The sequence below is a fragment of the Trichechus manatus genome, unplaced genomic scaffold (assembly GCF_000243295.1).
Source record: "Trichechus manatus latirostris isolate Lorelei unplaced genomic scaffold, TriManLat1.0 scaffold00021, whole genome shotgun sequence".
Classification (NCBI taxonomy): Eukaryota; Metazoa; Chordata; class Mammalia; order Sirenia; family Trichechidae; genus Trichechus; species Trichechus manatus.
The window spans coordinates 2,545,769-2,568,341 of NW_004443957.1; the positions used below are offsets into that span (position 1 = coordinate 2,545,769).

The window sequence follows — 22,573 nt, forward strand, 5'->3', positions numbered from 1 at the left end:
GGAGAATTCTACCAAACATTCAGAGAAGAATTGACACCAATTCTACTCAAACTATTCCAGTACATAGAAAAGGAAGGAATACTCCCTAATTCATTCTATGAAGCCAGCATAATCCTGATACCAAAGCCAGGCAAAGATACCACAAAAAAGAAATTACAGACCAACATCCCTCGTGAATATAGACACAAAAAATCTCAACAAACTTCTAGCCAACAGAATACAACAGTTTATCAAAAAAATAATAAAATAATATACATCATGATCAGATGGGATTCATACCAGGGATGCGAAGGTGGTTCAACATTAAAGAAACAGTCAACATTATCTACCACATAAATAAAGGAAAATCATCACATGATCATCTCAATTGATGCAGAAAAGGCATGTGATAAAGTCCAACACCCTTTCCTGATAAACTGTCAGCAAAATAGGAATAGAAGGGAAATTTCTCAACATAATTAAGGGCATATATGCAAAACCAACAGCCAACATTATTTTCAATGGAGAGAGACTGAAAGCCTTCCCCTTGAGAACGGGAATGAGACAAGGATGCCCATTATCACCACTCTTACTCAATATTGTACTAGAAGTCCTAGTCAGAGCAGTTTACAGCAAGAAAGGGAAATAAAACGTATCCCAATTGCTAAGAAAGAAGTAAAACTATCCCTATTTTCAGATGACATGACCCTATATGTAGAAAATCCCAGAGATTCCACAAGAAAGTTACTGGAATAGAAGGGTTCAGCAAAGAGGCAAGGTACAAGATCCACATACAAAAGTCAGTTGGGTTCCTCTACACTAACAAAGAGAACTGTGAAAGGAAATTAAGAAAACATACCATTTACAATAGCCCCCCAAAGGATAAAATACCCAGGAATAAGTCTAACCAGGGATGTAAAAAACTTATACAAGGAAAACTACAAAACATTACTGCAAGAAACCAAAAGAGATCTACATAAATGGAAAACATTCCATGCTCATGGACTGGAAGACTTAACATTGTAAAAATGTCAATACTACCCAAGTGATCTATAAATACAATGCAATCTCAATCCAAATCCCAACAACATTCTTTAATGAAATGGAAAAACGAATTTCCAACTTTATATGGAAAGAAAAGAGGCCTGGAGGCCTCACACTTCCTAATCTCAGAATTTACTGTATTTTTACACAAATAATGCATGCCTTCTGTGTTTCCGGGCCATGCCCTCCCTGCCCCGCCAGAGGTATTTTCTTAAGTATGCCATGCTAATTTTTTTTTGTTTTTACAGCAACATGTGGAAGAGGACTGGCATGGCAGCGCTTGTAAGGTGCCTTATAGGAGGAGGGCACGGTCGGCAAACAAATGCAGAAGGCGCACTATGGTACTACACAGCCACAGTAACCACAACAGCTTTGTACTGGTACAATGACAGACACATAGACAATGGAACATAATTGAGAACCCAGAAGTAAATCCACCCATCTATGGACAGCTGATCTTTGACAAAGGGTCAAAGTCCATTCAATGGGGAAAGAGGCAGTCTCTTTAACAAACGGTGCTGGCAAAACTGGATATCCATTGGCAGAAAAATGAAACAGCATCCATACTTTACACCATACACAAAAACTAACTCAAAATGGATCAAAGACCTAAATGTTAAACCTAAAACTATAAAGTTCCTGGAATATAACACAGAGAAAAGCTAGTGGTCCTAATTTTTGGCTTAAGTACACTATCAAACACAACTAAAATGCACAAACAACAGAAGATAAACTAGATAACTGAGACCACCTAAAAATTAAATACTTATGCTCATCAAAAGACTTTACCAAAAGAGTAAAAAGAGAACCTACACATTGGGAAAATTTTTTTGGTAACGACATATCTGACAAGGGTCTAATCTCTAAAATATACAGAAAACTTCAACAGCTCAACAACAAAAAGGCAAACAATCCAATCAAAAAATGGGCAAAGGATATAGACAGATGCTTCACCAAAGAGGACATTCAGGTGGCTAACAAACACATGAAGAGATGCTTGCAATCATTAGCTATTAGAGAGATGCAGATCAAAACTACAATGAGATACTATCTCACCCCTGCAAAACTGGCACTGATCAAAAAAACAGAAAACAACAAATACTGATGAGGTTGTGGAGAGATTGGAACTCTTATACACTGCTGTTGGGATTGTTAAATGGTACAACCACTATGGAAAACAGCACGGTGCTTCCTCAAAAACCTAGAAATAGAAATACCTTATGATCCAGCAATCCCATTCCCAGATATATATCCTGGAGATATAAGAGCAGTGACATGAATAGACATATGCACACCCATGTTCATTCCAGCATTATTCACGACCTAAGTGCCCATTAACGGATGAATGGATTAACAAATTTTGGTACCTACATACAATGGAATACTATGCAACGATAAAGAATAATGATGAGTCCATGAAACATAACATGGATGAATCTGGAGGACATTACACTGAGTAAAATAAGTCAAACAAAAGGACAAATGTTATATGACAACACTTTTAGAAAAAGTCAAGAATACATATACACACAGAAAGCAACGTTCTTTGAAGGTTACCGTAGATGGGAGGGGCAGGGAAAGGAATCACTTACTAGATAGTAGACACGTGTGTTAATTCTGGTGATGGGAAAGGCAATACACAATATGGGGGAAGTCAGCACAACCTGACCAAGGTACATGAAGACAGTGAGAGGTACACAAGAATAAAGGACAACTTACAGTAAATACTATAACATACAATTTTGCAACAACAGTAATAACAAGCAAAAAATATGTGAGAGGTTACACAGGTAGATATATATGTGATATGGGTGTTGGAAGGTATATGGGAGTACCTGCACATACATATATAGGTATATTTGTGGGCATATATATATGTTTGCATGAGCTACATATATATTCATATATACCATAAAGCACATGGGGGCACAGTTAGGGATACCTCCTAGACATCCAAACACCTCATGGGATTGATTTACTGGGTTTGAAGGCTCAGGACCATAGTCTCGTGGGACAACTAGGTCAACTGGTATAACTTAATTCATAAAGATAATGTTCTGCATCTTAGTTTGGTGAGTAGCATCTAGGGTCTTAAAAGCTTGTGAGTGGCCATCTAAGATACAACTAGTAGTCTCTTCCTGTCTGGAGCAAAGGAGAGGGAAGGAAACCAAAGACTCAGGGAAGAAATTAGTCCACAGAACTAATAGCCCACACAAACCACAGCCTCTTCTAGCTTGAGACCAGAAGAACTAGATGGTGCCTGGCTACCACCATCGACCATTCTGACCAGGGACACAATGGAAGGTACTGGTTAGAATGGGAGAAAAATGTATAACAAAATTCAAATTGATTGAAAAAAAAAAAAAAGGACCAGACTTACTGGACTGATGGAGACTAGAGGAAGCCCCAAGACTATCACCCTAAGATACCCTTTTAACCTGGAACTGAAGCCACTCCTGGAGGTCACCTTTCAGCCGAAGAATAGATTGGCCTATAAAATAAACAGTAACACCTGTGGGGCATGTGCTCCTTTAAACAATCAACTATATAAGACCAAACGGTCAACATTTACCCAAAAGCAAAGATGAGAAGGCAAGAAGGGACAGGGAAACTGAATGGATGAAAACAGGGCAGACAGGGTGAAAAAGGTGACAGTGCTGACACATTGAGGAGATTGTAGCCAATGTCATGGAACAATTTGTGTATAGACTGTTGAATGAGTAATCTGCTGTGTAAACTGTCACCTAAAACAAAATAAGATATTTTTAAAAAAACTCACTTATAAGCGTAAGTACACGTACAAAAGTACAAAAACAAGTATAAGCATAAGCAAAGTATAAGCATAACATAAGCATAGTGAGACCAAGAGATGGGGTACTAAGATATATACAGGATATTTGCAGAGTGTACTGATTCAAAGCATGGAATTAAATGAGTGGTGAGTTGGCATCTTTCCTCACCACTTGCTGTGTGACCTTGGACAAGTCACCTAACCTTTAGATGCCTCAGTTTTATATGTAATATGAGGCTAATACTAGTACGGACCCCACATGATTGTTAGGAAGACTGATGAGCGAATACTTGTGAACCTCTTAGAACAGTGCCTGACACATATGGTTAGTTGTTGTTGAGCTGGCTCCTACTCATGGTGACCCCAAGTGCAACAGAACAAAACACTGCCCAGTCCTCTGCCATCTTCCTGATCGTTGGTATGCTCAAGTACATTGTGTTGGCCACTGTATTTTGAGTGTCATCCAACCTAGGAGGCTCATCTTCCAGCACTGTATAAGACAGTATTCTGTTGTGAGCCATAAGGTTTTCACTGGCTAATTTTCAGAAGCAGATCACCAGGCCTTTCTTCCTAGTCTGTCTTAGTCTACCACCTGTCAGTTTGTCAGACTGTGGTGGCCTGGGTGTTATGATACTAGAAGCTATGCCACTGGTATTTCAAATACAGCAGGGTCACCCATGGTGGACAGATTTCAGCGGAGCTTCCAGACTAAGACTAGATCTGACACACAGTAGGTGCTATATAAATGTTTGCTAGAGAAATAAATATTTGTTAGAATCAAGACCAAAATAAATGCCCTTAACTTAAATGAAATTTTCAAGTAAGAATTGATGACATAATTCAAATTTGAAATTTTGGTCCTTACGAACTATACTTTATCCCAATAAGTGAATACTATACAATTTAATCTCTGGCTTTAGAACTTCTGATTAAAGAAGTATGCCAGCATTTCCCAAATCATGTTCCACTCAGTGATTCCATGGGCAAGTACTATATTTCCCTCTTGGAGATTCACAGTACATATCAGCATATTATAGGCTCTGAGAAGTCTTGGCAAAAAAAAAAAAAGTTGAATTTTGTTTAAACCATCATTTCCTTTTACATGGCATGCCTATTAAAGAAAATAGTGTTCCATGGAATACCACTTAGGAATCACTATGTAATAATTTATAGTGCTTTTGTTACTTGATGTCCATCCATCTTTTCTCATTCCTGAATATTTCACGTCTGTAAAATGATCTAATACCACAAGCCTTCAGCTCCATGGTTTTTTAGTAGGAATTTTCTTTTAGTTTGAACCCATTTTGCTGGTGCCTAACCATGCCTCTATAACATGAGCTACGGTCTTACCTTCCCTGAAGTCCCTGAGGGGCAATGTTCCAGGCAAGGTCATCATCACTGTCATATCTTCGAGGGTTGTCAAAGAAATAAGATCTGGGACTGAATCCGTGGCTGGGGACCATTCCAGGGTTAGTCTAGAAAGACAGTTATGTGTACAGCACACTTCCAGACACTTTGCCTCGCACTAGACAAAGACAAGTAAGATCTTCTTGCAGGAGACTTCAGATGATCTATCATCTGAGTGGAGGTGATAACCTGTTTGTAAGCGCTCAGCCCATGTTCATTTCCATTGTTTTTATGTTTAAAAGGGACTAACATTTATCAGCGTCTTGTTTGCTAAATATGCAACAATGAATCATCATTGTTTTAATCCCTTATAGAAGAGCCAGACAATGCCCAAATTAGCTACACCAAATTAGCTAAGGTAAGGATAGTCCCAAATTGGATATAAAGCTGTGTAATAATATGGACATTCATAACGTATTATTTTAAAAATGAAATAATTAGTGATGAAATCATTTTGTGAGAGTTTCTCATCTAGTTTTCATATCCTGCCTCTATAATCGATTCATCCTATTTCAGCTCCCAAGCTAAGTCCACCTCTCAGAAAACTTCCAGTGACTGGGTTCAGGTAGATTCTAGAGGTCACTGCCGACTTTCAGGATCATACCTACCCTGGAGCAACAGAGATGCCTTCTTGGCCAGCAACTACTAAAGTAAAATCCTCTGTCAGGAATGATTTCAAATAAACACAACAACAGAACTGCATTATATAGCAAGCCAAATATACATACATATATATAAAATCTACCATTGGTTTAAAATCCTTGTATCTATCACTAGTGGTCTATTTAAAAGATAACCAACAGAGTATGAAATGAGGAAGCTGTGTGATGGGTATCTGCATGTGAGTTCCTGCTTTTATAAAATAAGAAGCAAAGTGGAAATGACACAAGGTAGGATGCCTTAAAATTGGCCATTTTAAAGGTTCAAGAATGCCTATTTACTGGAGAGAGATTCTCAAACTCTGCAGTGCATTCAAATCCCTTGGGCTGCTTATTAAACATGTGGATTCTCAGAACCTACCCCAGTGATTCTGACCAGGGCCAAGCAGTGGTGCACAGGCTTTGAAGTTTGGCTCTGATGAAGCCAAGTGCAGAGACTTGTTTGTACCAACAGAACTATGAACACAGATGGCAGATAACATTGTAGAGGGCATGTGCACTTTTAAGTCAATAACTATGAGCGAAATTACACATTTTCCTCTAAAAGAATATTAGACTGTTCTTTCTCCAAGCAATTACAGAAGTTATAGATAGTAATAGGAATTATTACTATGGGATTCCTATTAGGCATTTAGCTGCTTCTCCAAACCTTATGATGCCAGTAAAGCCACAGTGTAGCACAGTAATTAAAACCGTGGATTCTGAAGCCAGACCACCTTGGTTTGAGTCCTGGCTCTCTCTCTTACTCACCATGTGACTTTGAGCCTTAGTTTCCTCATTAAAAGTAAGTATAGTAAGTTTCTACCTCATAGTGTTACTGTCTGTATTAAATAATTTAAAAATGTAAAGTGCTTAAAACACTGCCTATCACATATAAGCACAGCATAATTGAAAGCTATTATTACCAAATTCCATATGTAACAATGGCATTAACTCTGGTGGTCTCGCTTGGATATTTCATGTATACCAGTGCTTCATCAAGCCAAATTTGCCAACCCAAATTACCTACTAATGAGAGCTTAGAAGTTACTTCATGAATGCAACAGGAAAAGGGGAAAATGTTTTCCATTTATCACTATGCATACTTCATGCTGAATTCACTCCCCCCTGGTAAATTAGGAGATCATGTGCTTCAGGGCAAAGAGAATCATTTTAATTCACTAACATGCTATTGTAGATCAACATGCTATTGTAGATCTCAAATGCCGTCCATGGACCCCTTATATGGGTATCTGCACGAATGGTGCAAACGCAGTGGTGAATAAAACTGTGCTGGTGCCTTAGCACAAATCAAAGCAGTGGTTACCAATTCTACTAGCAGTTACTATGTTCTTCACCACCACGTACTCACAGTAAAAAACAAGGAAACAAACAAAAACAACCAGTTGTATATGAGAATTGTGAATTAACTGGGGACTTTATCTATGGTTTCCTTGCCACTCACACCTGACAATCTGAGCCTTGACTTCTGGACTACTTGAACCTTGACTTGGTTGGTTCAAATACTAGTGAGGCTGCGTCACATCAGGAAAGCAGTTCATCACTTTCCCCAGCCTTGAGATGCAACTTATTTTCATTTCTTTTGTAAAATAAAGCGAAACAGAAAAACACATTTCACTGCAAAGAGAATTAAGGGAAAAGAAATTTCTTGATAAAATAGACAAAAGGGCTTTAAATATCGTAACAGGATAGAAGAAAGACTCTTCTCTGTAGAAAAGCTAAAAAAAAAATTCTAATTTTATATTTCATGATTAGAATCAGATATTTTCTGCAAATATAAGTGGCTTTACTTACAAGGTCCTTTGTAGGATTTCTAACTCGGAAGAAATAAACTACTAAGGTAGTAGGTAAAAGTTCCCACACAAACAGGACCACTCCAAATACAACATATCCGGCATCTCCCAGCTGATTCTTCAAATCTGCCTGTTAAAAAAAAAAAGAGGGGGGATATGGAGTCAGTAGACAGAAGGCAGAGGAAATATATTTGATTTGATTCTATTTAACATGAACAGAGAAAAGTTCTAATATGGTGTAATTCCTTCACCCCTAAAATATGCATGTTGAATCAGGTAATAGTGACGGTCCAGATCTCAGGTGGAAGGTTACTTAAACTATAGAGGATAAATGATTATCTTCTTCAAACTATTCAAAGAAACTCCCAATCTGATGTTTTATCACTTCACCCTAAAATATCTCCCTTATGTCCAAAGGAAATCTCTCATTTAAATTTAAGCTGATTTTTTTTTCCTTCAAAAATCTATGAATAGTGAGAATGTTTTGTTGCATCCTTCTAAATTCTTGAGAGCGACATGTAATTGTTACCCTTTAACCTCATCCCTAGGACAAACATGTCAATTTTTAAACTTTTCTTCACATAGCCCATATCCAATTCTTTACCCTTTCAAGTTTATTGCAGGCTAGCTTTTCTAGAAAATAATTCTCAGAGTTTAAAATGTTTGGACTCCTGACCAGTGAGATGACCAATGGGGGTTGGTACACTTGTGTTCTCTCTACAAAGCAGGTGGCAGGTACTCAAGGGAAGTGCTATGTTCTTGGGATCTGGACAACTGTATCACTAAGACCATCATTTCCAAGAAAGAGAATGCACCAAAACCAAGCCTTAAAGGTATCTATTAATCCTCATCCATCACATCATATTTAAAGCATGGTAACCAAAACTAATTATGCTACACTTCAGGAAGATTCATCTTTGCATCTCATATCCCATCTTCAGCACATCTCAATAGTACACGGTTCCCTTTCCATTCTACACGAATGCATCTAACGTGTGTGTGGTCATTTGTTTCACTGGCTCCTAGATTATTTTGTTTGCAACACACAGGTCTATATATCCGTAAATAAATATCACCTAAAAACAAGAGAATTTAGAAATTGTATTAATGTTCTAAGTGCATTGTAATTATGAGCTCTTGATTGAAAGAAAAATTGAAATAATTATTTTGTTAAAACCAAATCTCTGTATTATGAATAGGTTCTAATTTATCATTGTTGAAGCTTAGATTTTAATATATTCGATTTTCTCAAAAAAGGGCACACTTTCAACAGTACCCTGCCCAACTTTCTCCTATCCTATATCTGGGGTATTGGTTTGGGTTAGAGGTGGTGGTGGTTGTAATTCTTTCTAATTATAACATCTTGACAGTGCCTTTTCTAAATTTCACCCTTGTCTTCGTAGGTTTAACTGATTATGATCATTTTAAAGTTATTCTTTCTTCCAGAGACTTAATTCAGCCTGTTATAAGCACTGTTGGGATTTTAGAAGTGGATTTGTATATACTTGAATATTTAACATTTTTCCAGGAAAAGCTAAGGAACCTTTGCAATTCAGTCCAGTAGACCCCACTTATAGAAATCATATTTCTTTACTGTAATCGCTTATTTGTGTCTTTTTCCCCCAGTGGGCCATAAATTCCTACACGGCAGGGAATAAGTCTGTTCATTTTCATATCCCCAGCACCTTGAACAGGAGCCTTTGTGAGCATGGATGCCAGATGACGTTTTGCTACCTTTGTTCATCTTCTTTATAAGTAACTTTGTTTATATTTAGAGTATAATAGAAATTATTTTTGTACCTTACTCTTAATTTTCTATAGATTATCCAACAAAGAAAACTTCAGGCCTAGATGGCTTTGCTGGCAAATTCTACCATACATTTAAGGAAGAAATTTCCTATGAATTTATAGAACGCATTTTTTAAAAAGTATCACATTGAAACTACTGGTGAAATGAGCTTTTACTAAAATCCAAATATCCTTGGACACCTTTTATCTAGATTTCCTCAAATCCTGTTAGGATGCATGCTCTATTAAAAAAAAAAACTTCTCAGAGCTTCACAGTTGTATTTATTTCCAAAACCTGAATACAATTTTCTTTATCTTTACAAATTTTACCCCTTAATAAGATCTTATATTTATATGAAAGCACTTTAAAAAAAAAAAAAAATCTAAGTTCTGCTTGACAAGAGCTTCCTAGAGTGGGAATGGTGTGGAAAGGAGAAACATTCATTTATATATGTGTGGTATGTGTGGTGTGTGTGGTGTGTATGCGTGTGGTGTGTGCGTGTGTGTGTGGTGTATGTGATGTGTGTGAGGTGTGTATGCGTGTGCATGTGATGTGTGCATGTGGGGTGTGTGTGTGGTGTGTGTGCGTGTGGTGTGTATATGTGATGTGTGTGTGGTATATGTGTATACAGGTGATGTGTGTGCGTGTGGTGTGTGCGTATGTGTGTGGGTATGTGTGGAGTGTGTGTGCGTGGTGTGTGTGTGTGTCTCCTAGTTTTCTCAGACAACATGTGAGATGGAACAGGCAGGGCAGGTACTATGACCCCATTTTACAGATGAGGACGCAGATACCACAAAGGTCAGTAAGTGACTTTCTCACAGTCACACAGCTATTCAGCAGCAGAAATAAGGAGCTGGCACCCCCCTGCAACATGGAATGTTGAAAAGCAAGTGGTCACTGTGCAGGTTATTCCCTTACTGGTGAACCCACCGACCTGGTCTGATACGTTGTACCAGTCGTAGTCAAAGGAATGGACATTCTTGTTCTGAGAAAATGATAAGATGAACAGGTTGTAGCAGGCTCGAGATGTATACAGCAGGATGACGGTCACACCAATGGCAGTGACTTGACACACGGAGGAGCCCTGGAACAGAAGGAGCGTGAGGGGTGTGCCCATTCATGGTGCAAGACAGCAGCCTCATTCCAGATTCCACTCCTTTCACTGGACCTGGTAACCCCTGGGGGATCTCAGAGTCACTGCAGCCTTACCTGATGTTCTGTCGGAGCCCTCTACCTTCACTCCACTCCAAACCTCTTCTCATCCTACATGCCTTCCTACAGGCTCAAATTACCTTCACACAGACACTTCAAAACCTGGGGCCCTGGCTGGGAGATGGCCATTTGGCCAAGGCCTAGATTTTACGAACAAGAAGGGCAAATGGCTTTTTTTTTCTTTCTTTTTTTGAATCTGTAGCTGTCTCTGCTCAGCTTCAGAGTGGAACCCTCAGCTTATAAGCACAGCAAGTGAGCCAAGTGCCCAGGCCTCTGGCTGCACGGCAACAACTAAGCAATCGCAGAGGGAATGGCAGCTGGGAGGCATCTGTGCTGCTGAGCTGGTGTGGCTCTGGGCAGCAAGCACTTCCTGAAAGTTCTGAGTCTAGGCTGGGGATACAGGAGCACCGATGTGACTCAGGAGTCCCTGGGTGGTGCAAATGTTTAATGCGCTCAGCTGCTAATCAAAAGACTGCTTGGAGGTTCGAGTCCACCCAGAGGCACCTTGGAAGAAAGGCCTGGCGATCTACTTCTGAAAAATCAGCTATTGAAAACCCTACGGAGCACAGTTCTACTCTGACACACATGGAGCTGCCTTGAGTCAGAATCCACTCAACGGCAACTGATTTGGATGTGACTCAGGGCTTGGAATTACTTGAAATCAGTGATTTATGCCTCAACTTATGAAGCTATCAATTTGCAAAGTCAGTTAATGACCACTGCCTAGAAACAGATAGTTAATGTAACCAAAAGCTAAAACTGATTTTTGAGTTTTACATACGGAACTCATTCACTAAATCTAAGATATTATTTTATTTTACCAGTGGGGCCCAATTATCTTGTTTGCCATATGGGTGATCTAAATAGTATTTTAACAATCTACAATTTAACCCCTCCTGTTAAAACCACAGTTCTCTTTTTTTAAAGCCTTGAATAGCTCTTATATGGGGGACAATATAATGAAGAAAGGTAAGGTAAAATCAAGTCTAAAAGTTGTCAAAATGTGTAAATGAAAAAACTACTCAGTGCCACTAACTTTAGGGATTCTGCAAGAGCTCAGCCAAATCACAGGGTGCTCTGATTAAGGTTTTAATCTACGGCTCACTACGGAAGACACAATACTGGGGAAGATCAAGCTGCCCCTTTATCTTTGCCACATGGCAAAGGCAGCAGAAGGGCATGCCACGGGACACACGGCTTAGAAGGAGAGGGGCCAGAGGAAGCACTCAGCCATTTCACAAGGGAGAAAACCAAGGCCAGAGAGGCCAAGTAACTGTAAGGCCAGGGTCACACAACCAGTCAGAATCCAGGACATCTGCTCCTTGACTTCTACCCCCACCTCCACCCTCCGCCCTAATCTCTCACTACGCTTCTGGGCTCAGGTTCAGAATTTGTCAATGAAGGAAGAGCTGGGGGATCCGGCTGATGATAAAAACTTCAGTACCCAGCTCCAGGCAACATATCTGCTCTTCTTTACAACACTGGAGAAAGAAAGCAGATAATAGAGATTCTTGCATGTGAGGCACAGCAGGGAAAAAAAGAGCGGGCCAGGAGCTTCCCTCCCATGACACGTGTGGCTCCGTGTCTGTAAATGAAAATCAACATGAGAGGACTGCTGTGCTGAACTCCACGAGCAGTTCCCGCTGCTGAGAACACTCTCCTGGGCACAGGCAATCACGGGTTCAGTCTGAGTGTCTGCAGCAGCACAACAAGGTGGCTGAGACCACAGGCCCTGGAGCCAGCCTGCCTTGTCTCAATCCTGGCCCTGCCATCTACTAGCTGTATGACCTGGGGCAAGCTACCTGACCTCTTTGTGCCTCAATTTCCTTACCTATAAAGTGGGCATAGTAATACCACCTAATTCCACAGGGTTGTAAACATGAAATAAGTTTATACATGTAAAGTGCTTATAAAAGTGCCCGAAACATGGTAACATTAGCTATGTGTTTGCTCTTAATATCACTGATAGAACCAATTCTATGAGTCCTTTAAAACGTAGGTTAAATGGCTGCATCTATAAGGCAAGGATTTCACTCTCTGCAGCAATTCTGCATACACCGATACACTTTACGGCATCTGGATGGGAACTCTTCTTGTACCCCAAGTTCAATGAACTGCATTCCTGTGTTGTAGCTCACAGCCGCAATGTGGCCAATCATTCGTAGGCCATCAGGTGGGAAAAGACAGCTGTTGTGTCCTCTTTCCAAACCAGAAAACCATGTTTAGGACCAACTTTAATGAAGGGAGCTTGATGACATTTCCACCCTACCTTAGACTCCAGGTAAATGTTCGCTAAGGACATCTTGGAAATTTTGTAGAGACAGAGCGAGAGAGAGACAGCACACAGCACGAAGAGCGTGTCGTTGATGGCCACGCGCACTGAGACAATGGCCTTCCTCTCCCAGGTCCCTGTCTTCACCAGCACCGCGCAGGTCAAGTTCACCAGCAGGAACACGAGGCTGATGAAGAGCGATGCCAGGTAGAGTGGCAACCTGGAAAGGATGAGAGGAGGCATGTCAGTCACCATTCCCTGCATGTTCCTGCGTGTTAGAAGGCAACTGTGAGTTTCTGGTTAACTGCTGGAAGCAGACACAACCAAGTTCACAACCACTTAAGAGCCCAGACTTCAGAGACAAACGGTTTATATTACAAATTGCCAACAAACTGTGACCTCAGCAAGGTGCTTAGCTTTCTGTGCCTCAACTGCATTGTATGTGAGGGGGTTGTGAGGATTAAATGAGGCCACGGGAAGCACCCAATGAATGTTCATAATAACCAGCTAAGAGCAGAGAGCTGGGCTTGAACGTCAGCTCTGACAAGGCTGCACCATGGGAACCTGGGCAAAATGTAGCCTCTTTAAGCCTCAGCTTCTTCATCGGAAAATGAGACTAAATAACACCTACCTGATGAGGTTGTTTATGGGGCTTAAGCGGGATCATGTTCATAAAGCGTTTTAACCACAAAAAGTACCAATGAAAAAGGAGTCCAGTGAGCACTCATTTTACCTGGGAACGCTATTTTACCTGCTCAACCATTGTGCTTAAGAAGCGGTTATAGCAACTCGCCTGAGGCTAAATGGATACAAACAGGCTACTGACCGGCCGTTTTTAACTCAGTTTCTCAGGGTTATAGACTTTCTAAGGGACCTGTGTAAGGTCTACATAGACTTTCAGATCAGCAGCCTCACGTGTCCCTTTGTAATTGTCCATGTTTTGTTTACTTCAGGGAGACATCATTCAGTAGGCATCTAAATAAGGAGCAGCCTAGTTTGACTCCAAAGTAGACTTGGGTTGACCATGTTTGCATCTCAAAACTGAGAGCAGAAAACCATCAACTGAAAGTGATTTTGAAGCTAGAAAGTGATGTTAGTGTCTTCAGCCATCACAGACAAGGGACATCGGAAACGTGAGAGAGAGCACGCGCGTGTGCGAACATGCCAAATGCCCATCAGGCCTGGAGAACGAGGTGGGAGGCAGACAGGGACCAGAGAAATGAGAGAGAGAGAGCGCGAGTGTGCGCGCGCCCGGCCGCAGTTTTATTTCTTGCCCTCAGATGTCAGTGTGCTCTAATAAACCCACACTTACTCAAGCTAATTTGAATGGGGTTTCATGTCTTGCAGTTAAATGCGCCCCGTCTAGATTACTGCCCCCTCGCAAAGTCTCTCACACGATTCTGAAAATTGTTTGCCTGACTCCTGCTCAGCCCTCAGACCTTAGCTCAAACATCCCCTCCTTAAGGAAGCCTTTCCTAGCCCTCTCCCTCCCCCTCCCGGCAACAAGCAGTTTTCTCTGGTACCTCTGCCCTGGTCCCTGTGCTTTAACTTTAGAGACACGTCACAGTTTAGAGTAAAATACACGGACAATTACTTGATCAGTGCCTGCTTCTATGCAGGCAGTAAGTGCCGTGAAGACAGGGACTGTCTGTTTCATCCCCATCCCCCGACCTGTATCCACGTTGTGCTTAGTAGGGACTCAACAAATATTTAAGAGGGAGGGAGGAATGAAGGAAGGAATCAATCCAGCTGGAGATGTGCATCTGAATCCAAAAACCATTGCATTATTGTCTAAACAAGGGCTATTGTGTAGACATTAATTCCTATTATTGTTACGGTTAGTTGCCTTGGAATTGGTGCTGACTCATGGTGACCTTATACGTAACAGAACGAAATGATGCCTGGTCCTGCACCATCTTCATGATCATTGTTGTTTGAGTCCCTTGTTGTAGTGCCTTCCAACCTAGGGGGCTCAATTCCAGCACTATATCAGACAATATTCTGTTGTGATCCATGGGGTTTCACTGGCTAATTTTTGGAAATAGACTGCCAAGCCCCTCTTTCTGTCTGTCTTAGTCTGGAAGCTCTGCTAAAACCTATCTACCATGGGTGACCCTGCTGGTATTTGAAATACCGGTGACATAGCTTCCAGCTTCACAGCAACATGCAAGCCACCACAGAGGACAAACTGACAGATGGGCAGTGGTTAATTCCTACAAACACTCTATATCGCAGCAGCTACCGGATCTCCTTTCTTGTGGGGTAGCAACTTAAAATTAAGGAATTACATCTTTAAAGGTAGAGAGATCCTTTACTCCACAGCCCTGCACTGGTGCTGCTTCCTTGCCAGGCCTATGAAGAGACTCAGCGATGAAGACGACAGAGCATAGGCCCTCCAGCAGCTCTGGGTAGTGGGAAGATGTGTGTCGCATTAGAGGGAGGGACACAGTGCACCAGACGAGCAGAGAAGAGTAAACACGTACAAAGTTATCACCACAAAAGAGCACGCTTTGTCTGGGGCTGGCGTGCTGTCTGTCAGGCCTGGAGCACAAGGTGGGAGGCAGACAGGGGAAAGAGATGAAACTGAAATACGGGTGGGCAGCAGACACTGGGGGGCACGCCAAGACAATAAGCAAAGGTATGATAAATGTGAGAATGGTAGATTTTAGAAGATGATCCGGGGAACATGGGCCGGATGAAGAAGACTGCAGTCAGCAGAGACCCTTTGAGAAGTGATTAGGACAGTTCTGGGAAGAAACTATGGCCCAAACCATAGGGTCAGGATAAACAGCCCATCTTGACATGATGAGAGGAAAGGCTAAAGGAGAAAAAAGCCAGTGAGACCCAGCGTCTGAGAAGCCACTTCTGCCTGTGAGACCAGAGGGTCAGTGTGGCTATGGCAGAGCCAGTGTGGTCACCAAGTGCGGAGCAACACTGAGTCTTCAGGCAGCCCCTCGCACAGACACTCTCCCCAGTCAGCATCCAGACAGGAAGCACTTGGATTTGGGTGCTGCCACCCTTTATGACGTCCTATTGTCAGGGGAAGAGTCCCGGGGCAGTGCAAACAGTTAACACACTTAGCTGCTGACTGAAAGGTTGGCCGTTCAAGTTCACCCAGAGGCACCTCAGAAGAAAGGCCTGGCAATCTACTTCTGAAAAATCAGACACTGAAAACCCTATGGAGCACAGTTCTACTCTGACACACGGGGTGACCATGAGCCAGAGTTGACTTGATGGCACCTGGTTTATTGTGAGGGGATAATATTAGGATTATAAAGATTGTTTAAATTTCTCTTCCAGTATCTTAGAATTCTTAAAGAAAGGGAAAAGCAAACCCTGGCACATTATACTTTTCACTTCATTAAAAAAATCAAAAGTGGAGGGAAAATAGTTGAAAATGTTTAAAATGAAAATACTCTTGAGCAATTCCATGCCCAGTGATCACACTTCCTAAGCCAAAAATATATAAAAAATATATACTGGGAAAGACAATATCAACTCCAGCAAAACTCAGAGCTAGCTAATGTGCTGGTGAAAAGAGAATTTAAGTGAAAAATAAAGCAGTTCTTGGCTAGATTGAGTATAAATTTTCTTCAAAACACAGAATTGCTATAGGAATAGCTTGGGGTGGGATGTTTCAGCTAGTTCTAGACTAATGACTTATGTTTCATTTCAAATGAATTGTGATTAAATTAAGGAAGCCAGCCTATTTTAAAAGACAACATATCAAAGCATCTCAAGGGATAAATCATTGCCTGAAATGCCTAACGTCATATGGCTTAAGGGAGATGGGGAGTTAAATAGATGAGAGTAAGGATGTGCCTGAACATTAGTAACTCCTAGGATTTCTTCATACTTGGCAACTAAATTATTAGATCTGAGCTAACAGGCTTCTCCCATTGAAACCACATCCTCATGGCTTCAAGACCCTCTCCACCTTCTCTGGCTCAAACATCTCACTCTTAACATTGGGATCCAACGACATTTCTCCCCTTCTTCTCCCTTCATCTCTGCAAATCCCCTCCCCATAAAGCAGTCATACACATGGTGACGATTAAGGTTGTGTGTCAACTTGGCTGGGCCATGATTCTCAGTGGTTTGGCAGTTACATAATGATGTAGTTTGGCAGTTATGTAATGATGTAGTTATCCTCCATTTTGTGATATAATGTAATCACCTTCATTATGTGATCTGATATGATCTGCCAATCAGTTGTAAGGGGAATTTCCTCCAGGATGTGGCCTGCATCCAATATATATGGGTGTTCTGGCAAAGTTCACTTGCTTGCTCTGGATCCTACATCCAGCTCGTCATCATCTGACCTCTGATTCTTAGGACTTGAGCCAGGGCCTGCCATATTGCATGCTGATCTTGGGTTTGGCAGCCCCTGCAGCTACATGAGTCAGAAGAAGCCTCCAACCTGATGCCTGACCCACAGACTTGGGACTTGCCAGCCTCTACAACCTCGTGAGCCATTTCCTTGAGATAAATCTCCCTCTGTATATATATGTACGTGTGTGTATATATGTATATATAGATATGTGTGTATGTATATGTGTGTGTGTGTGTTTGTGTATACACACATATATTTATGTAGGAGCCCTGGTGGCACAGTGGTTAAAGAGCCTGGCTGCTAACAAAAGGATGGCAGTTCGAATCCACCAGCTGCTCCTTGGAAACCCTATGGGACAGTTCTACTCTGTCCTATAGGGTCACTATGGGTTGGAATTGACTTGGTGGCAATGGTTTTTTGGTAATATATACATATGTATGTATATGTGTATGTGTGTATGCTTCACTGGTTTTTCTTCTCTAGAGAACCCAGCCTAAGGCACACATTGTCACAGCCTTTGTTAAGAGTTTCACTTGACTCAAGGATCAAGTACTACCCCCAAGAATACATGTTCCCACCTCAAAGACTGTACCCCCAATGCTCAGAGGTTTAAAAACTTGTTTTAGTGATCCTCCTTTCTGACCAACACATCCACATTTCACCTCTAGAAATCACCTAATGGCTCCAGTGTCTTAGTCTCCTGATGCTGCTGTAACACAAATACCACAAGTGGGTGGCTTTACAGAACAGAAATGTATTTTCTCACAGTTCTGTAGCCTGGAAGTCCATGTTCATTCCTTTCTTGTCGGGAGCTTTAGGCCTTCCTTGGTTCTTGGTGATCCTCACATGGCATCTGTCTTCCCCAGTGTGTGCTTGCTTCTGTGTCTAATCTGCTCTTTTTATAACTCAGAAGTGATTAGGTTTAGGACACATCCTATGCTAATCTGGCATCATTAACCTAACATTAGATTGCATTATGGAAAGTGATTACATTTCATTACATTACATCCACCGGTATAGGAGTTAAGATTTCAGCATGTTTTTTGGCAGGGAGGGGACACAATTGAACCCATAACACCCAGCCTCAACCCACCAGGTGCAAGATAAAATGAGCCCCGTGATCCAATCAGGATACTCTTACCCCACCCCAGTCTTCACTCATTCTTTGCTCGCAGCTCCCCAATCCCCCCAGCTAATCTGTGGTTCTCATCAAGGCAATGGACACAAAGACCAAGCAGAGGAAAAGCTAGCTACTTGGTCATCAGAGAGAAGAGGAAATCATCTGCTTGGACTTTAAACTGTCCTCCTTAGGACCAACATCATGTCATGATGGACGCTGAAGTTCCAGGTGAATAACCTGGAGGAAACATGAATTAACACCCTCCCAAAAGGTATGGAGTCCCTAACCCACTGCCATCAAGTCGATTCCAACTCACAGCGACCCTACAGGGCAGAGTAGAACTGCCCCATAGGGTTTCCAAGGAATGGGTGGTGGATTCAAACTGCTGACATTTTGGTAAGCAGCTGAATGCTTAACCACTGCGCTGGTGCAAATGGTAAGTGCTCAGCTGCTAACCAAAAGATTGGCAGTTCAAACCCACTGAGAGGTGCCTTGGAAGAAAGGCCTGGCAACATACTTCCAAAAAGTCACAGCCATTGAAAACCCTATAAAGCACGGTTCTACTCTGACACATGAGGTCAGAACTGACTCTAAGGCAAGTAGTCTGGTCTGACCTGATCCCCTGAAAAGTAGTAAAGGGAAATTGCAAAATCAGGTGAAAGATAAACATGGGCCTCTGCATTACTTGTATCCTGACCCGGGCACAGTCACATAACTTTCTGACCTTCAAAGAAACCTTCTCAACTTTAGTTTCTTGGATATGAAACTGGAATTAATATATACCCTTTCAATTTTTTAAATACATTTTTTTATTAATTTAGGAATATGTGTATATAAATATGTATGCATTTTTACATATTTTAAAGTAATAAAGTAATTGATTTTTCATTTTGATCCAAGAAGGTAACTGAAAGTTGTCTTTGCAGAGATGGTTGCCTGTGGCAGCAGAGACCTCAGAACCTTGGCTCTTGCTGCACCCTGTGCCCCTTCTGGAGGGCTTTCCTTGCTTTCCCCCTCTTGCCAAATCTGACCATTCTTTAAGCTTCACTTTTGGGGAGTCACACTCTTCTTTGAAAACTTAGGGGAGGCAATGGACCCTCTCCACAGGAAAAACACCTCTTCGCATACAATTTAACATGTAATTTAAGGGGCCCCCTTCAACACTCTCCTATATATCCCAGCACGAGCCTCACTTCTTCTTCCACAAAGTTCTTGTGACGCCCACAGCCCATAGGGGCCCACAGCTGGGACTGTTCATGCTGTCGAAAGCTTTTGTGTGCAGCTTTGCCTTATTCTGCAAGTTTTTGTGTTCTGTAGGACATCTTTACAAATACACTGTGTACTTCTCAAGGGCACAGACTACTTTTTTGACTCACAGTACCTGAGTACTAAATGGTCAAAAATATATTTGCTGGTTGGATACTTAATAAACACCTGTGTACCAAGTTATCAAATATACCATGGATACCAGAAAAATGAACAAATCAGTCTTCGAAGGAATACACCCAGAAGGCACCTTAGAAGCAAGGATGGTGAGACTTCAACTTGCTTACATTGGACACATCATCAGGAAAGACCAACCACTACCAAAGGATATCAAAGCAGAGGGTCAGCGAAAACAAGGGAAACCCTCAATGAGACGGACTGACACAACAGCTGAAACAATGGGCTCAAACATGCCAATGATCACGAAGACGGTGCAGGACGAGGCACTGTTTCGTTCTGTTGTACGTGGCGTCGCCATGAGTCAGAGCCGACTCGCTGGCAGCTAACAAGAACCACAGCAAGTTATATGGTAACTGTCCGTAGCACAACTTGTAACTGTACAATGGACTGCGGCATTCCAGAAGATAAAGAGCCTAACAGCAGTCCACAACTAGAGACAAGGTGGGTCAGGCAGGCCAGGAGGAGAGTAGGGCTGGGGGGACAACAAGGCCCTACTGGCCATGGCCTGGGGTCCCAGAGGGTGGGGGTTGGGGAGGAACACTGTGATCACACATTGCCATTTTCAGGGAACCTTCTTCCTTCTGCTAAATAACTAGTTGCCACCAAGTCTACTGAAACGCATGGCAATACTGTGTGTGTCAGAGTAGAACTGTGCTCCATAGGGTTTTCCATGGCTGGTTTTTCAGAAGCAGATCACCAGGTCTTTCTTCCGAAGTGCCTCTGGGTGGCCTCCAACCTCCAACCTTTTGGTTAGCAGCTGAGTGCATTACCTGTTGGTACCACCCACCCTTCTGTGAAGGGCTCTTTATTTCACAAGTGCCCCAGAAAGGTTTATGTGTTACCCACATCTGTTTTATTCCTGCCTACTTCCTCCTGGCTGTGGAAGGCACGAGGCTCTCGTGACTATACAAGGCAATAGTCAAATATGTTGCAAGATCAAGTAAGTAATGATTAAAGGAGCTGACTCTTTACGGGCAATGGATATGACAGTTGTGGTCAAACACTTACCCAGCAGGGCTGTTCCAGGCAGCTGCCAGCTCCAGAGAAGTGACATGTGCTAACAGGGTAATGTGTAACCACTTTCACCTTCTACCACAGGGAGAAATGCTCAGGGTACTTACCGGTATTTGAGTAATTCTGGGGAATATTTTGACTTTGCTTTGAAAATCACCTGCAATGAAAGAAAAACATGGTAGGTTGATTCTATAGTATGCCGACACCCGCAAACAAACATCATCACTTGGAATTCCCCTTTCCCTTTATACACGGGCACTGGCCATATTTTCTGAAATTGAAAGGACCACATTTTGTGAGAAAGCGTGTGAGGCTAAACATTTTTTATGTTGTACACACAACTTTAAAACTAAAGGTATTACTGGTCTACTCCTGCCATGAACATCTCCCATTTTAAGATCCTTGTTTGAACTGCTCCTTCCCCTGGAGATGAAGAGCCCGCCCTCACACTTTCATAGAATTTTCACCGGCACCAAATTAATGTTGTTTGAACCTAAGTGTACACCTACTCATCTACCCAGGCCTCAAACTTTGCAGCACACTTAAAATAATCAAATGTATTTTGGGCTATAGAAATACCAAGCTTGAGCGTGTTCTACAGGAGAAATGTTGCCTGCTGGAATTCCTCAAGGTCTCTAGAAGCCTGCACAATTGCTAAATGCCCACACACTGTGGTGCTGGACAGCCTGCTGGAGGCTCTGAAGTCAGGAGGAGAGACTGAGCGTAGGTGTTAACTCAGTCCCAACACCAACAGAATGGCCGTGGCTGCTACTGCCACAGTGTGTGGATGGAGATTCGGAGCCAAGCACAGGCTTGGTGTGACATGCCACGATGGGTCACTGGGGTCTCCGTGGGCTGTCAGGGGCAGGGAACCTAGCACATGTGGCCAAGTGTGTGACCTGTGGGGACACAAGATGGGATAGATATTGTTGCCCCTCATCTGAGGTGGAAGCAGTGAGAGATTTGTTTGCTTCAGAGATATTTGAAAGTAACTCCAAGAAATCCTGTGATGGGTCCCAAATGCCTGGCAAAGTGTGCTAATGAAGATGTCACATGAGGAGAAGAGCAAGGTGGGGGATCTAAGGGCCAACTTCCAGAATACATATGCAATGGGAGAAGCCATCTTCCCTTGGGAACCTTTTAAAAGACATTCTTCTGACAACTTTCAGTAGTAGTTCTCGGACTTACCTGTGCCCAAGAATCACCTGAGAACTTGTTAAAAATGCAAATCCTGGGGCCCCACCTTCAGAGACTCCAAATCGGTGGGTCTGAGAGGGGGCCTAGGAATTTGCATTTTAATAGGCTCCCACGTGATTCTAACAGAGCTAGCCCAAGGACTGCCTCTTGAAAAATACTGATCTAAAGAAAATGAAATGAACCTGGCCTAATATTCTTGCATAGCTTTGTAGTCGCTCACTTAAAACACACTAAATAAGTGGTCACGATATCAGATGGCATCAAAGAACCAGCTTATGGTGCTAAAAACAGAGATCAGAGGAAGGCATGAATTCACAGGCAGCCCCCACTTCAAACTTCTAATGTTGTGTTGGCTGTAGAGGACTCTAACTCCGTATCCGGAGGAAATTCAGGTATTTCTACAGAGTTTAAAATACTAAGCAAACATTTTTTTTTTAACCTCTCTCTTCACAAGTGAGCCTTATGAACTTACGTGTTTTGTCTCTGTCCTAAATCCTTCATGAAGTAGGCGAGAGGT

At 42.0% G+C, this 22,573-nt stretch overlaps 1 protein-coding gene across 2 annotated transcripts in view; it reads right to left on the bottom strand.

Annotated features, from left to right (window-relative positions):
- GPR137B (G protein-coupled receptor 137B) overlaps positions 1-22,573 on the bottom strand; it is a 64,051-nt gene that overhangs the window by 11,122 nt on the left and 30,356 nt on the right. The window contains exons 2-6 of one of the 2 annotated variants that reach the window (XM_023727994.1): positions 20,967-21,016; positions 12,944-13,166; positions 10,397-10,447; positions 7,675-7,803; positions 5,165-5,289 (exon numbers count right to left, since the gene is read on the bottom strand). In XM_023727994.1, coding sequence (XP_023583762.1) covers positions 5,165-5,289; positions 7,675-7,803; positions 10,397-10,447; positions 12,944-13,166; positions 20,967-21,016 — 578 coding nt within the window. Of the gene's footprint in view, positions 1-5,164; positions 5,290-7,674; positions 7,804-10,396; positions 10,547-12,943; positions 13,167-20,966; positions 21,017-22,573 lie in introns of both variants that reach the window. The other variant, XM_004372796.3, reaches the window with a different exon arrangement.